Here is a 16,088-nt window from a genome sequence, read left to right as displayed (position 1 = left end):
ACTCTAGATGAAAATAATTGCCCCTTTTCAAATATAAAAATAAATTTTCTATTTGATATATTGGGCCTGCGAATTAGGAAAAAGGTTGGTTTCACAATATGCTGCCCCTGGCATGTCATTAGTGAAATCGTAAACACGAACCAGAGTGTGTAGTCCTCTGAACATCTCTGCTTTTTTCCTTCTGTGCAGCAATCAAGTTTGATGAAATACGAGTGTTTGGTTACACTGCCTGGTCCCTCCTGGATGGCTTCGAATGGCAGGATGCTTACACCACTCGCCGAGGATTATTTTATGTGGATTTTAATAGTAAACAAAAAGAAAGAAAGCCCAAGTCTTCAGCACGTTACTATAAACAGATCATACAAGACAATGGTTTCACTTTGAAAGAGTCCACACCTGATGTGCAGGGTCAGTTTCCCTGTGATTTCTCCTGGGGCATTACTGAATCTGTCCTTAAGGTAAGTGGCTACTTACAAATTAACTATAAAGTGGTGCAAATAGTACACAATATTTTCTTTCACTTTACTCAGTGACATCTAGGAGATAACTGTCAGACAATATCAAATACCATGATCACCTGGAGGTTATGAGGGGAAGTTGGGGAAAGAGGAAGAATTCATGCTTACTGAGAGCTTTTCATATTGCCCTCAAGTTGTATACAGTCTAGAGTGAACTTACAGTCATTTTTGTGAGAGGCATTTGTTAGTACTGTCAAAATTAAAGGAAAATAATTTTATAGATTTTTAAAAAAATTTTTTTGGCTGGGCTGCACGGCTTGCAGGATTTTAGTCCAGGGAATGAACCCTCAGCAGTGAAAGCATGGAGTCCTAACCACTGGAATGCCAAGAATTCCCTAGATTTTTGTTTTGTCAAAAGCAAATTGTTAGCGGCCTTTTATTTCAGTGATTCCTCTTATTTGATAAATTTGGGTTATTTGCCTTATGAAGTCTTTATACCCCAGTGGGGCCTCCTGACTTGTCTCATTCCTCACCTTCTTCAGATGTTTAATCAGATGTCACCTTCTCAATAAGGCTTCCCTCCACTCCAAAAAGCATAACTCCATCACTATCAGTGCACATTCCCCCTTCCTGCTCTATTTTCCTATATAGCATTCATCACTCTCTAGCATACTATGTACATTACACATTTCCCTTTTTTCTCCAGCTTTACTGAACTACAATTGACATACAATATTGTGTAAATTTGAGGAGTATGATGTGTTGATTTGACACGTTTATAAATTACATAATTGTTACCACTGTGGCATTAGCTATCACTTCCATACCATCACACGCAATTCCCATTTCTTTTTTCGTGGTAAGAAAATTTAAGATCTACTCTCATAGCAACTTGCAAGTATATAATACAATATTATTAACTATAGTAACCATACTGTACAACAGACCCTCAGAACATGTTAACCTTTTTTTTTTAATGTTTTCTACATACAACAGCTTTCTTTTATTAATTAATTAATTTATTTTTGCTGTGTTGGGTCTTCATTTCTGTGCGAGGGCTATCTCTAGTTGTGGCAAGTGGGAGCCACTCTTCATCGCGGTGCACGGGCCTCTCACTATTGCGGCCTCTCTTGTTGCGGAGCACAAGCTCCAGACACGCAGGCTCAGTAGTTGTGGCTCACGGGCTTAGTTGCTCCGTGGCATGTGGGAACCTCCCAGACCAGGGCTCGAACCCGTGTCCCCTGCATTGGCAGGCAGATTCTCAACCACTGCGCCACCAGGGAAGCCCCGAACATGTTAATCTTATAACTGGAAGTTTGTGCCCTTCAACCGGCATCTCCACATTTCCCCCACCCCCAGCCCCTGATAACCATTTTACACATTTTTCTTACTGATCACCTGTCTTCCCCTACTAGAATGCAAACTTTCTCCTCAAGAGGGTGGAGAGGTTTGAGGCTTTGTTGCCTGCTGTATGCCTTACTAGAGCAATGTCAGGCACATGGCAGGTGCTCAATGCATAGTGCATGAATAAGGTCAACTTTTAGAGCCGGGTGAGCCCTTCGAAACCTCTTACTCCAAATCCTTCATTTTACAGCTGAGGAAAGTAAGACCCATCAATTAATAATTGAGCCCTGGGCTTCCCTGGTGGTGCAGTGGTTGGGAGTCCGCCTGCCGATGCAGGGAGCATGGGTTCGTGCCCCAGTTCGGGAGGATCCCACGTGCCGCGGAGTGGCTGGGCCCGTGAGCCATGGCCGCTGAGCCTGCATGCGTCCAGAGCCTGTGCTCCGCAGCGGGAGAGGCCACGGCAGTGAGAGGCCCGCGTACCGCAAAAAGAAAAAAAAAATAATAATAATAATTGAGCCCTAAGTGACTTGCCCAAGGTAACACAAATAGCGGCAGAACTGTAGCAGGCAAACTTCAAGCCCCCAGATGCACAATGCTCTTTCCAAAATAATAATAACTATTTTTTGAAGCTCCTACTATGTACCAAGCACTTAACCGCTGTATGTATGTGCATTCTGTCTACTTAATCTTTTTTTTTTATTTAAGTTATTTATTTTTGGTTGTGTTGTGTCTTCGTTGCTGCGTGCAGGCTTTCTCTAGTTGCGGTGAGCAGGGGCTACTCTTCGTCGTGGTGTGTGGGCTTCTCACTGCGGTGGCTTCTCTTTGTTGCAAAGCACAGGCTCTAGGCGTGCAGGCTCAGTAGTTGTGGCGCAGGGGCTTAGTTGCTCCGCGGCATGTGGGATCTTCCTGGACCAGGGCTCGAACCCAGGTCCCCTACCTTGGCAGGCAGATTCTTAACCACTGCACCACCAGGGAAGTCCCTGTCTACTTAATCTTAAAACCCTCATTTTAAGGGACACAGATGTAGAGAACAAATGTATGGACACCAACGGAAGAAAGTGGCAGGGGGGTTGGTGGTGATGGGATGAATTGGGAGATTGGGATTGACATGTATACACTAATATGTATAAAATAGATAACTAATAAGAACCTGCTGTATAAAAAATAAATAAAATAAAATTCAAAAAAAAAACCAAACCTCTTTTTTTTTTTTTGCGGTACGTGGGCCTCTCACTATTGTGGCCTCTCCCGCTGCGGAGCACAGGCTCCGGACGTGCAGGCCCAGCGGCCATGGCTCACGGGCCCAGCCGCTCCGTGGCATGTGGGATCTTCCCGCACCGGGGCACGAACCCATGTCCCCTGCATCGGCAGGCGGTCTCTCAACCACTGCTCCACCAGGGAAGCCCCAAACCTCATTTTATAGGCAAGGAAACTGAAGTTTAGAGAGGTTACATAACTTGTCCGGGTTACCCAGATTTGTCTGTCCCCTGACCATTATTCTATAAGACCCCACAATACCACACTATTACCTGTATTCTAGAAGCATATGGAAAAACAAGATGTGCAAGTGATAGAACCAGACAAAAGGGCCCAAACCATGAGTGGGCAAAGTTATGAATCTCAACCCCTATCGATATTTAAATAAGACTTTAGTAAAGGCTCAGAGGTGATAAAAGGGGGAAAGATACAGAGAGTAATATAAACACAGTGACTCACCTTCAGTTTGTGTCCCCTGGAGAGCCACCTACTTACCTAGTGTCTATCTCCTCCTCCACATGGCACAGGCAGGCCATCTTTTCCATACCACTTTAAGTAGGTTTATATTTTCCAAAATTCCAGACCCAGCAAAGAGAGGCCTCAGGGGAGACAAGAGTTCCAGCCTATACATGACCCAACCTGTAAGTTCCTGCTTCCTCTGAAGACCCATCTGGTCCCCAGTGTTTGACACTGTGAATGTCTGCCCCCTCTGAGGACCCTACTCCTATTACTCAGAGCAAGAGCTGATCACTTGGGTCAGGGGAAAGTAATTCTGTGATCAATCAGGCCTGGGTTTCTTGCTCACACCTGGAGCCCATCAAGGAGTCAGCGTCCCTTGAACTTAAACCAGGAGTGAGGATGAGTGGTTTGCCAAGAAAAATTAGGGTGCGTTTTGAAAACTCAGCCAGATGATGTATGAATAGATGATGGGTAGGCCAAAGCGTAGATGTTCTCTATAGGAAGACTTATAAAGTGAAAGTAACATTTTAAAAATATTGCTATGCCTACCCACACACATCTTATTTTCCTCCAACCTTTTTTTCCTTCAATATATATATATATTTTTTGGTGGTACGCGGGCCTCTCATTGTTGTGGCCTCTCCCGTTGCGGAGCACAGGCTCCGAACGCGCAGGCTCAGCGGCCATGGCTCACGGGACCAGCCGCTCCGCGGCATATGGTATCTTCCCGGACCGGGTCACGAACCCGTGTCCCCTGCATCGGCAGGCGGACTCTCAACCACTGCACCACCAGGGAAGCCCATCCTTCAATATTCTTCTCCAACATTTTGTTTTGAAAAATTTCAAACTAGTACAATAAACACCCATATTCCCTTGATCAAGAGTGGCTGATTGTTAACATGTTGCCATGTTTGGTTTATCTCTCTCTCTTTTAGAACAATTAAAATGTTGCAGACGTCACTATACTTTACCCCAAAATATTTCAGCATGTGTCTTCTAAGAACAGTGACATTCTCCTATCTCATACTATTATCATACTCAGGAAATTTAATATTTATTCAATATCATCCAACATACAATCCATATTCAAATTTTCCTAAATGTCCCCAAAATGTCCTTTATAGATTAAAAAAAACTTTTTTTAAAATCATGAACAAGGAACACATATTTGTTGTTGTGTATCTTTAGCCTTTTAATTCAGAGCAATCCCCCTAATCACTTGGTATTGACATTTTTGAAGAGTTCAGGCCAGATGCTTGTAGAGTGTTTCGTGGATTTCTCTGTTTCTTTATTAGATTAGTTAACCATTTCTGGAAATAATACTACATAGATGATGTTGTGTATTTCCCATACATCAAATTAGGAGGCACATAAAATCAGTTTGTTTCATTACTGAAGACATTAATTGAAGTAATAGTCACCAGATTTCTTGGTTCAGGTGGCATTTGCCAGATCTCTTAACTGAAAAGTACCTTTTCCATTTGTAATTAAGAATTAATCTGATGGTGATACTTTGAGACCGTATAAATATCCTGTTCCCCAACATTTAACCAATGGTCTTAACATTGATACAATAACCTTGCCTGAATTAATTATTACTTTGTAGATTGCAAAATGGTGAATTTCTAATTAGATTATTCCTTCTATATTTATTAGGTGAATTCTTTAAATTCAATGTGTTATAATTCATTGTTTCATTGGGCCTTTTGATACTCAAATTTTCTCAAATTTGGCCAATGGGACTCTTTCAAGCTGCTCCTGTGTCTTTTTGACATTTCCCTTTTAGGTTTTAAGCACTTCCTTATTTTTCTGGCACAAGATGTACCACCATCACTTCATTCTTTTCCTGCCCCAGACCTGGAAAAGGCCATTACTCCAAAAATCCCAGGATCCTTTTAGTGGAAAATAGAACTTTAGAACCAAGCTCTGGGAGCCAGGGTTGAGATCAGGGTGCAATACTTTAACTATACCTATTGGCAGATTAATCACACACTGGCTAAGACTAATGCTTTCTGGAGATTTTTTAAAGTAAGTCAGATTTGGGGAATTCCCTGGCAGTCCAGTGGTTAGGAGTCAGCGCTTTCACTGTCGTGGCGTGGTTCAATCCCACGTCAGGGAACTAAGATCCTGCAAACCGCGCCTCCGCCAAAAAAAAAAAGAAAGAGATTTTTCATTTGATCTTGCCTTACCTTATGGCAAGATTTCCCTTTGTAAATACCCTTTCAATATCATGATGCTCTACGATTTCAAAACACTGAAACTGACCATCTAGGCTAGGAGGGTTTTACTCAAATAATTATATACAGATTTACCTTAATGCTCACATGATCAATGTTCTCTGTTTAATGTTCTAGATAACTGGCTGGCAGATGGCAAGTGGGAATGATATGATTTTGTAATTAGACTATGAAAGATGACACACGAGAAAACAATTAGAGGGAAAATATTTACCAAAGGTTAATTACCCATTTATTCCAGGTGTATTTAAATTCAATCATGGGAAGAAAAAGCACTTTAAAACAAGTTCAGAACTTTTACTTTTTTTAAATTAAACTTGAATTTGGATATGTTTTTCTTAAGCCCTTTTCTGTTTTAATTTAGACTCAAGAGGCTAGCAGGCAATTATTGCAAGGAAAACTAAACCCAAGTTATAAGTACCTTATGTTTGTAGAGTGCTTTAGAGTTGACAGAGCAGTTGCCCAGATCACACCTGTGAGGTGCGTGAGATTGCTCTGTCACTATACAGAGTTGCCAAGCCTTGAGTTTTAAAGGGACAGAATTAGAACAGGAATCCAGGGCTGTCTCCCTGATGGAGGGGCAGGGAATGGGATGCCATCAGATCAAAGAGTCAACTTGGGAGTTTCTGATGGTTATTTTAGGGTCCTCTCTTTTCATAGTTCAAGTACCTTATGTAAGGAGGGTGTTGAGTATTCTCCCTTTAGATGAATAAGTGCTTTGTTCTCACAGGCACATGGGTGGGGGAGAAACAGAATGATGCACATGCGACATCACTTGGACTTTTCAAATAAAGTGCGTTAGAGAGATGCCTTCAGCAAATGCAAGGGGTCATTCCCCACCCTGTCCCACTGTCCTCTTTTAGGAACCGTGGCTGGGGTCAACCAGCCCCCTCTAACCCCAAGTGCCTATCTCAGTGAAATCCTCGACAACTGGAATATTAACTTCGCCTTCAATTTATGGCAGGGTTTGGAAGGTCTATCTTTTGTGACTCCTTTTAACTGAGAGGACTAAGCCAATTTCCTGATGCATTTGAACAGAATCACATGAGAGACCCCCACTACATTACTGGGTTTTTAGGACCGACAAACTGGAAAACAGCTTCTCAGTGTTTTCTTTTTTTTTTTAATTAATTAATTAATTATGGCTGTGTTGGGTCTTGCTGCACACGGGCTTTCTCTAGTTGCGGCGAGCGGGGGCTACTCTTTGTTGCAGTCAGTGTGCGGGCTTCTCATTGTGGTGGCTTCTCTTATTGCAGAGCACGGGCTCTGGGTGAGCAGGCTCAGTAGTTGTGGCGCACAGGCTAAGTTGCTCCGCGGCATGTGGGATCTTCCCAGACAAGGGCTCGAACCCATGTTCCCTGCCTTGGCAGGCAGATTCTTAACTTCTGTGCCACCAGCAAAGTTCCTTCTCAGTGTTCTCTGAAAGACAACTTGTTTTCCAAGGCAAGCCCTGGGTGTAGTTCCTTCTCTACATTTTCTGGTCTCCCCAGTAAATTTCAAGGACTGAGAGGGAGGATAACTCATCAGGCCTTTTTTCTGACATCACCAGAATAGCAGCAAGACATATGTTGTTATGAAGGACATGTGCATCATTTATTTTCTCTGTTGTCAGTGAGAGGCAAAATAAGATCAGGCTCTTCTTCTCAGAGGATGTATGCCAAGTCTGTCTGCCAGGGTGTGCTTTACCTGAATGTGCTTGTTTTTCACAGCCAGAGTCGGTGGCTTCCTCCCCACAGTTCAGCGATCCTCACCTGTATGTGTGGAATGTGACGGGCAACAGACTGTTGCATCCAGTGGAAGGAGTGAGGCTGAAAACACGACCAGCTCAATGCACGGATTTTGTCAGTGTCAAAAGACAGCTTGAGATGTTGGCAAGAATGAAAGTCACCCACTACAGGTTTGCTCTGGACTGGCCCTCAATCCTTCCCACTGGCAACCTGTCCACGGTTAACCGACAGGCTCTGAGGTACTACAGGTGTGTGGTCAGTGAGGGACTAAAGCTCAACATCTCCTCAATGGTCACGTTGTACTATCCAACCCACGCCCACCTAGGCCTCCCCGCACCTCTGCTGCACAGCGGAGGGTGGCTGAACCGGTCAACGACCAAGGCCTTCCAGGACTATGCCGACCTGTGCTTCCAGGAGCTGGGGGACCTCGTGAAGCTCTGGATCACCATTAACGAGCCTAACCGGCTAAGTGACATCTACGACCACTCTAGTAACGACACCTACTGGGCAGCCCACCACCTGATGATCGCCCACGCCCTGGCCTGGCACCTCTACGACCAGCAGTACAGGCCTGTGCAGCGTGGGGTTGTGTCGCTGTCTCTGCACTCGGACTGGGCCGAACCCGCCAATCCCTATGCGGACTCGCACTGGAAGGCAGCCGAGCGCTTCCTCCAGTTCGAAATCGCCTGGTTCGCAGAACCCCTCTTCAAGACCGGGGACTATCCGTTGGCCATGAGGGAGTACATCACCTCCAAGAACAGGCAAGGGCTCACGCGCTCCGCACTGCCTCAGTTCACCGAGGAGGAAAGGAGGCTGGTCAAGGGCACTGCAGACTTCTACGCCCTGAACCACTTCACCACCAGGTTCGTGATGCACGAGCGGCAGAACGGCAGCAACTACGACGCGGACAGGGACATCCAGTTTCTGCAGGACATCACCTGCCTGAGCTCCCCCACCCGCCTGGCCGTGATACCCTGGGGAGAGCGCAAGGTGCTGAAGTGGATCCGGAGGAACTATGGAGACGTGGATGTTTACATCACGGCCAGTGGCATCGACGACCAGTCTCTGGAAAATGATGAACTCCGAAAATACTACTTAGAGAAATACATTCAGGAGGCTTTGAAAGGTGAGGTTCGGGGGCTATTTCACATACAGTGAAGTATGACATTCCCAGATAATATGAACAGAAGAATGAGGGGAACAGGCTCATTAATGACAGACAGTGTCAGCTCATTATGGGAAATTTGGCAGAGAAAAATATTTTTTAAAACCTGAAATCTTACACCCCCCCCAAAAGTGCCTAGGTTCGTGATGACTAGATATCATTAATACAATTGAGCTCATACTATAATATACTCTTGTAGCCAACTTTCTTAATATCACATTATTAATGTGTTCTGTCATTAAAAGTTCCTTGTTAACATTTTAATGGTTGCTTAATATCTCATTATAGGGACATACCTGTGTACTTAGTCACCCCTCTAATGTTTGATACTGTTTTTTTAACTACTAAAAAATAGATATCTTTGTATAAATTTTAGTCTTCATTTCTAATGATCTCCTTGGGATGGATTCTCCAACATGGAATTATTGGATCATATACTATAAACAGCAGTGTTTGAGAGTGCTTATCTCACATACTCCTCCCAGCATTGGTTAATATCACATTTTAAAAAAATATTTTTAAATGTTCATGATCAATTTGTTAAAGCTGCAAAAAGTTCCTAGAAATTTATTCATTTATTTGACAAATATTTATTGAGTACCTAGTATGGGCAAAAACTGTTCTGGGCACTATGCCACCACTGAACAAAAATAAAGATTACTGTCCTTTATGGAGCCTATATTTTTCTGGAATAAGTCAACAAACAAGTATAAGATATAGCATGTCAGGGGGGAAAAGGTCTGTGGAGAAAAAACAGCAGAGAAGAGGGTGCCTCAGGGTGGGAGACAGGAGTGGTTACAATTCTAAATAGAGTGGCTAGGGAACCTCAAAGATCCTCAAAGACAAGTGAGGCAGCAAATCGATAGTTACTTAAAATGTTCCACGTAAGAGCAAATGCAAAAGCCCTGATGTTGGAGCATGCCTGGCCTATGTGAGGATCAGGAAAGAGGTCAGGATAGTTAGAAAATAATGAGCAAGGGGGAAAGTAATTGAAGATGAGGTCAAGGAGGTAAGGGAAGAGGCAAATCAGGTAGGGCTTAGTAGGCCATTGTAAGAACTGTGGCTCTTTGAGTGAAATAGGAAGATTCTAGGAGGTTTTAAACAGAAGGGTGACATGCTTCAACTCACACTTTAAAAGAATTACTCTGGTTACTCTTTGTGAATACACTGTAAAGAGCAAGAATTGAAACAGGGAGAATTGCACTGGTCTGGGTAAGGATAACAGTGGATTGGATCAGGCTATTAAAAGAGTGGAAAATGGTGAGAAGTGGCCAGGTTCTGGATGTATTTTGAAGGTAGTCAAACAGGACTGGATGTGGGTATGAGAAGAAAGATTCCAACATTTTGGCTTGAGTAACTAAAAGGATGAGTGGCCATTTATCAGGATGGGGAACAGGTTTTTGGAGATGAGTTGTTTGTTGTGCACAGGTTAAGTTTGAGATGTCTCTGAGACGTCCAATTAGAGATGTCAAGTAGGCTAACAGATATGAACCTCAGGTTCAGAGGAGAGGTCTGGGGCCGAGACACAAATTTGGGAATCAAGAGCAAATGGATGTATTTAAAACAATAAAGCTGATAGAGATCACTAAGATAGCAAGCATAGAGAAGAGGGCTGAGCCCTGAGAAACCAGTTAAAAAAAAAAAGACTGAACAGGAACCAATGCTGTAAAAGATAACTAGAGGAGGATGTGCAATCAAGGGAGGTTGTTGTTTTTGCTTATTAAGATACCAAAGTTATAGCATATTTATATGGAAATGATCCAGTAGTGAGGGAAAATACATGAGAAAAGAGAAAGAACAATGGAGCGATGTTCTTGAGTAGACAAGAGAATAAACTTAGTGAATGTGTAAGTGGAGAAGTCAGCTTCCTCCAGGAGCATGAATAGGTCATCCACAGTAACAGGAGAGAAAGCAGAATACCAGTGCAGATGCCAGTAGGTGGGTAGGTGTGATTATAGGAGACTGAAGTTCTCCTCTGAGAGCTTTAGTTCAGCGTAAGTAGGGAGGAAGGTCATCACTTCAAAGCAAGGATGACAGAGTAGGGTCTATCAGTTTGAGGACAGAAATAAGGTGTGGAAAAGTTGAGGAGAGGGCTTCCCTGGTGGCACAGTGGTTAAGAATCCACCTGCCAATGCAGGAGAGACGGGTACAAGCCCTGGTCCGGGAAGATCCCACATGCTGCGGACCAACTAAGCCCGTGCACAACTACTGCAGCCCGCATGCCTAGAGCTCGTGCTCCACAAGAAAAGTCACCGCAGTGAGCACAGGCACTGCACAGGCACCACAATGAAGAGTAGCCCCCGCTCACCGCAACTAGATAAAGCCCACACGCAGCAAAGAAGACCCAACACAGCCAAAAATAAAAATAAATTTATTTAAAAAGTTGAGGAGAGGGCCTCCCTGGTGGCGCAGTGGTTGAGAGTCCGCCTGCCGATGCAGGGGATGCAGGTTCGTGCCCCGGTCTGGGAGGATCCCATGTGCCGCGGAGCGGCTGGGCCCGTGAGCCGTGGCCGCTGGGCCTGCGCGTCCGGAGCCTGTGCTCCGCAGCGGGAGAGGCCACAACAGTGAGAGGCCCGCATACCGCAAAAAGAAAAAAAAAAAAAAAAGTTGAGGAGAGCTAGAGTGGCTGGGGAAACCAAGTGTAGTTATTAGGCAGCACGAAGGGCACATCTGAGATTTAAAACCAGGCCAAATAGGCAAGATTTTTCTGCTTTTGACACTAGGAACAAAAGTGACAGTAAGTCCTTTGAGCTTCATGGCTCCAATTCTTAAATCTGCTTTTCCTCCAGGTGTTTTTGTATTATAGATCAAAGTTTTACGTCAAATTTCTTTTTAAAGTTATAGCATTACACGTATTTTCACCTTCTTAAGATCAATCATAGAAGAATGTCGGGCTTCCCTGGTGGCGCAGTGGTTGAGAGTCTGCCTGCCGATGCAGGGGACATGGATTTGTGCCCCGGTCCGGGAAGATCCCACACGCCGCGGAGCGGCTGGGCCCGTGAGCCATGGTTGCTGAGCCTGCGTGTCCGGAGCCTGTGCTCCGCAACGGGAGAGGCCACAACAGTGAGAGGCCCACGTACCGGGGGCGGGGGGGGAGGAGTAAAAAAAACCTTTAATGAAAATCACATTTTATGGGCACAGAGTTTCAGACTGTTTCAATGAAAACTAAATTCTTATTCAAAGATATTTTATAGTCCACTTGTGATTAATAATGTTCATTTCTGATATTTTTCAGCATACTTGATTGATAAAATCAAAATCAAAGGCTATTATGTATTCAAACTGACTGAAGAAAAATCTAGACCCAGATTTGGATTCTTCACATCCGATTTCAAAGCTAAATCCTCAATCCAGTTTTACAACGAACTGATCAGCAACAATGGCTTCCCTTCTGAGAACAGTAGTCCTAGATGCAGTCAGACTCAAAGAAACACAGAGTGTATTGTCTGCTTACTTCTTGTGCAGAAGAAACCGCTGATATTCTTTGGATGTTGTTTCTTCTCCACCCTGGTTCTACTTTTATCAATTACCGTTCTTCATAAGCGAAAGAGAAGAAAATTTTGGAAAGCAAAGAACTTACAACACATACCATTAAAAAAAGGCCATGAGAGTTCTTAGCTAAGCTGATCCGACAATATTTCTGTCTGCATGATTTAAGTTTAAAAATTCACTCCAGTTCCATATACTGGTAACTTACAGAAGATACGCCTATATTGTAGAAAAACGACAGTTTTGAGATATTAGTGATAGCCAAGGTAATGACAATAGATGTCTCCGCTGTGTGATTCAAATTTTCCCTTATGTGTTAACTTCAATGAATTTAGTTCTTGGATCTAAGGTAAAGGCTTCCCTAGAAGGTAAGGTATGAGGATTATCTGATACATTGTTTCATGCAGTTTGATGAGCTGTTTCCTATCATTATTCTACAGTTTTTTTCTACTAATACCAATAGCTTCTTATGATAAAAGAAATTGTTTTGAAAAAAGTGCAACTTTGTTTTGTTAAGACTCCATACCAGAGATTTAACTCAACACTGGATAGTCAGTGATAAATTCTGTCACTTCTAACAAGGTGCTTTCCCCTTTGGTCAGGGTGTTTCTCAAACGGAAAGAAAAAATTGGGTAAATAGTGCTTGTCTATAGCCAGTTACAGTATAGACTAGCACATCAATCCCTTAGTTTTTCTCAATAAAAATTAAGCACTCACAAAACATCTAATTTTGTGAGGTCTTTTCCAGATGATTTTTAAAAAATAACATTTAATTTCCAAAACTCATCTCATGTTAAAGATCAGATGACTAACATTAAAGAGAGCTAGACCCAACTGCCTGTGATGACAGGGAAGTCACTCAACCTCACCGTACACATACAGCAACTTCTTTAGACAAACTGACATTATTCTTCACTTGAATTTTCTGAGGTGACAAGATGTAGCATACTTAGGAAAATTAAAACACTCTAAAAAGATGAAAAGTTTTTAATTATTAAGTTACCAAGGGACCATTTATCCCATTAAGACTTGCTCTCTCCCCTGAAGTGCTTCACTGTTCTGACACATGCACAGAGACCTCTCAAGGTGTAGACTGCAGCCGTATCTGGACCTCTCAACTGTGTCTCTTTGGACACAATTCAGAATGTTGGTGGTCTGCATGAGTTGACACTATTCTTACACTGCAACTTTTGAAACTAGGATTAAGTAAATTCTTAGACCTGAATTTGCAGTTTGACTTTCTTGAACTCTATGCTTAATATTCATTCACTGTATTCTCAATGTTGGAAGAAAACCTGAATCTAAACCCATTTTTATACACATTCTTTCTTTAGGTGAGTCAGTATTTAAATAACTAACCATTGTCTACTCTCCTGGAATTTTGACTTTAAGAGTCAAAGGAGGGACCCCCCTGGTGGTGCAGTGGTGAAGAATCCACCTGCCAACGCAGGGGACACAGGCTCAAGCCCTGGTCTGGGAAGATCCCACATGCTGCAGAGCAACTAAGCCCGTTTGCCACAACTACTGAGCCTGCCTTCTAAAGCCCGCGCGCCTAGAGCCTGTGCTCCGCAACAAGAGAAGCCACTGCAATGAGAAGCCCCTGCTCGCCACAACTAGAGAAGGCCCGTGCACAACAAAGACCCAACGCAGCCAAAAAATAAATTAATTTAAAAAAAAAGGAGCAAACACTCATAAAAAAAAAAACGAAAACCAAACGCAGCCCAAAATAAGTAAATATAAATAAATAAATCTAAAAAAAAAGTCAAAGGAAAGCTCTTACTTCCTACATAACTGAGATACTAATTGATAACAGCATTACGTTTCAAAGATACAAATAACAACTGGTCAATTCAAACAAATCCAAAAGTGATGAGACATCAATTTGCTATCTCTGGCTGGCCAAACTCAAATAGTAAAATTTGGCAGGTGTCCTTCTATTCTCCTTGCTCCAACTGCACCCCTCCTTCAAACTTAGCAGATTTTAGGTTATGCTTTCCAAGGAATTTTTTGTATTTTCTTTTTGAGAACCACTTAGTTATCGGGCTTGAGGTTATACACAATTACAATAACCAGTCAATTATTTTAATTTTACGGATTATCAGTTGAGCAATTCATCAACTCTTTAACCTCTAACGTCCAAGGTTTTGAAAAAGAAATGCATATCCAGTCATAGGAATAACAAAGCTTTAGAATTAAGATTTTGCCTTCATGGTCTCTACTTTGTGTTTTGACTAAAGTATCTTGTATTGTTTGTAACTCCACTAAACAGCATTATTTTGTCTTTACATTTAGTGCTTAAGACTTATGACCCCCTTTTTTAAACTTGTTGCCTTGCCATAAATTCTTGCAAATAGTAAAGTCCCTAACCCAATGCTTACCTTCTTCCCCTTTTTTTTTTGCCACTTGGGAATTATTTTACTTTTGGCCACACCATATGGGAATTAGTTCCCCAACCAGGGATCAAACCCACCACCCCCTGAAGTGGAAGTGCAGTCTTAACCACTGGTTTAAGCCACCATCCTACGAGAGAGTCCCTAGGTAAACATTTAAATCTGGCTCACGATCAATTATATTTACTATTCAGGTTTTTCTTAAACTCATTTTAAAATCATAAAAGGTCAGTTAGGAACTGTTGATAGCTTTTGACAGGGTAAGATCTTTAAATTTAAGCTTTTCTGAGACTTGGAAGAAAATCATCTTAAAATGTAGCTTGTGTTACTTTGTATATTGTTACATTACTGTTGTATTCAATGTAACAAACCTTTCACTAAAGTCTGATATATATGGAAATATCACAACTATGGTGTTTAAAGAGCCTCTGGAAAATGAGGTCAGTACATTGTGACTAGGTGTTTAATCCTCGATGTAATTTATTCCAAATAAACTGGTTTATGCTGATTATTTATATTCAACTAACAATCTGGTCAGTTTTAAGAACTGTGGAATGTGAATGGGTTTGGTGTTGTAACTGGGTTCTGTCCCAACAATGCCTCCCCCATCCTCCCAAACTGTGTGCCAACTGGGTAACTTACTCCTGAGTATGTTTTCTGATTATACAACGTGGACTCCTACACCTCAAAATTGAAAAAACACACACGTGCTTATCCATAGTAAACAGAAAACGTGGAGGTCTTCCCTGGGGAGAACTAGACTTTCATTTACCACACCCAAGTTACTGAATGGAAATAACTCCTTAGCTACAACCAGACTGCAATAGTTATGCTGTGAAGGTTTCACAGCACCCACTTCACTCTTGGAGAGCATCACACTTACTCCCACAGCTGCTACTACTGCCTATATGCTGACACCCTTCAACAGTAACACCTCTCTATCCCTCTGCAATATTGCCACTTGGAAATTACTTTCCTCAACCCTTAAATTCTGTCAACACCTTCCAAAACATCTTTCTAGTCCCATTACTATTACTGAATCTGCATAACTTGAATCTCCCTGGCAATCTGGGAACCATTCACTCAGCAAACAACTAAATGCCATACATTTTTCCAGGTTCTTTACTTGGAATATCCCAGTGTAGAAAAGACCACATCCTCATGAAGGTCAGACTCTAGCAGGAAAAAAGCATACAATCAATACACAACAAAGTAAACTATTAATACATTATAAATACTATGGACAAGAACAAGTGAAGCAGGGTAAGGGTATGCTAGGATGGACATGAGGAATGAGCACAATTAATAGGATGGTCAACGTAGGCTTCACTGAAAACACTGGACTATAGACTTGAAGATAACCTGTCACTCCAAAGGGAAAGACAACTTGAAGGCTTTAAGGCAGTGGTATTGAGGAGCGGGAAGGTCAGCTCAGTCAGTGTGGTCAGAAAGGTTACGAGGGAGTTTGAAAAATGCATTCTGGCTACTGCTGACAACAGATGGGGGAGGGAGGAGCAAGGGTGGATCAGTTTAAAAGGTTTTGGCTTCATCTTCTAATAGTG

General features: G+C 42.5%; 1 protein-coding gene across 1 annotated transcript in view; it reads left to right on the top strand.

The window, feature by feature from the left end:
• KLB (klotho beta) overlaps positions 1-12,265 on the top strand; it is a 36,772-nt gene extending 24,507 nt beyond the window's left edge. The window contains 3 exon segments of the mRNA XM_060097195.1: positions 190-458; positions 7,465-8,608; positions 11,883-12,265. Of these exon segments, the coding sequence (XP_059953178.1) occupies positions 190-458; positions 7,465-8,608; positions 11,883-12,265 (1,796 nt within the window).
• The last annotated feature ends 3,823 nt before the right edge of the window (positions 12,266-16,088 follow it).

The sequence above is a fragment of the Mesoplodon densirostris genome, chromosome 1 (assembly GCF_025265405.1).
Source record: "Mesoplodon densirostris isolate mMesDen1 chromosome 1, mMesDen1 primary haplotype, whole genome shotgun sequence".
Classification (NCBI taxonomy): domain Eukaryota; kingdom Metazoa; phylum Chordata; class Mammalia; order Artiodactyla; family Ziphiidae; genus Mesoplodon; species Mesoplodon densirostris.
Note: the sequence above shows the minus strand (reverse complement) of the source record. Positions and strands in the feature narration are given on the sequence as shown.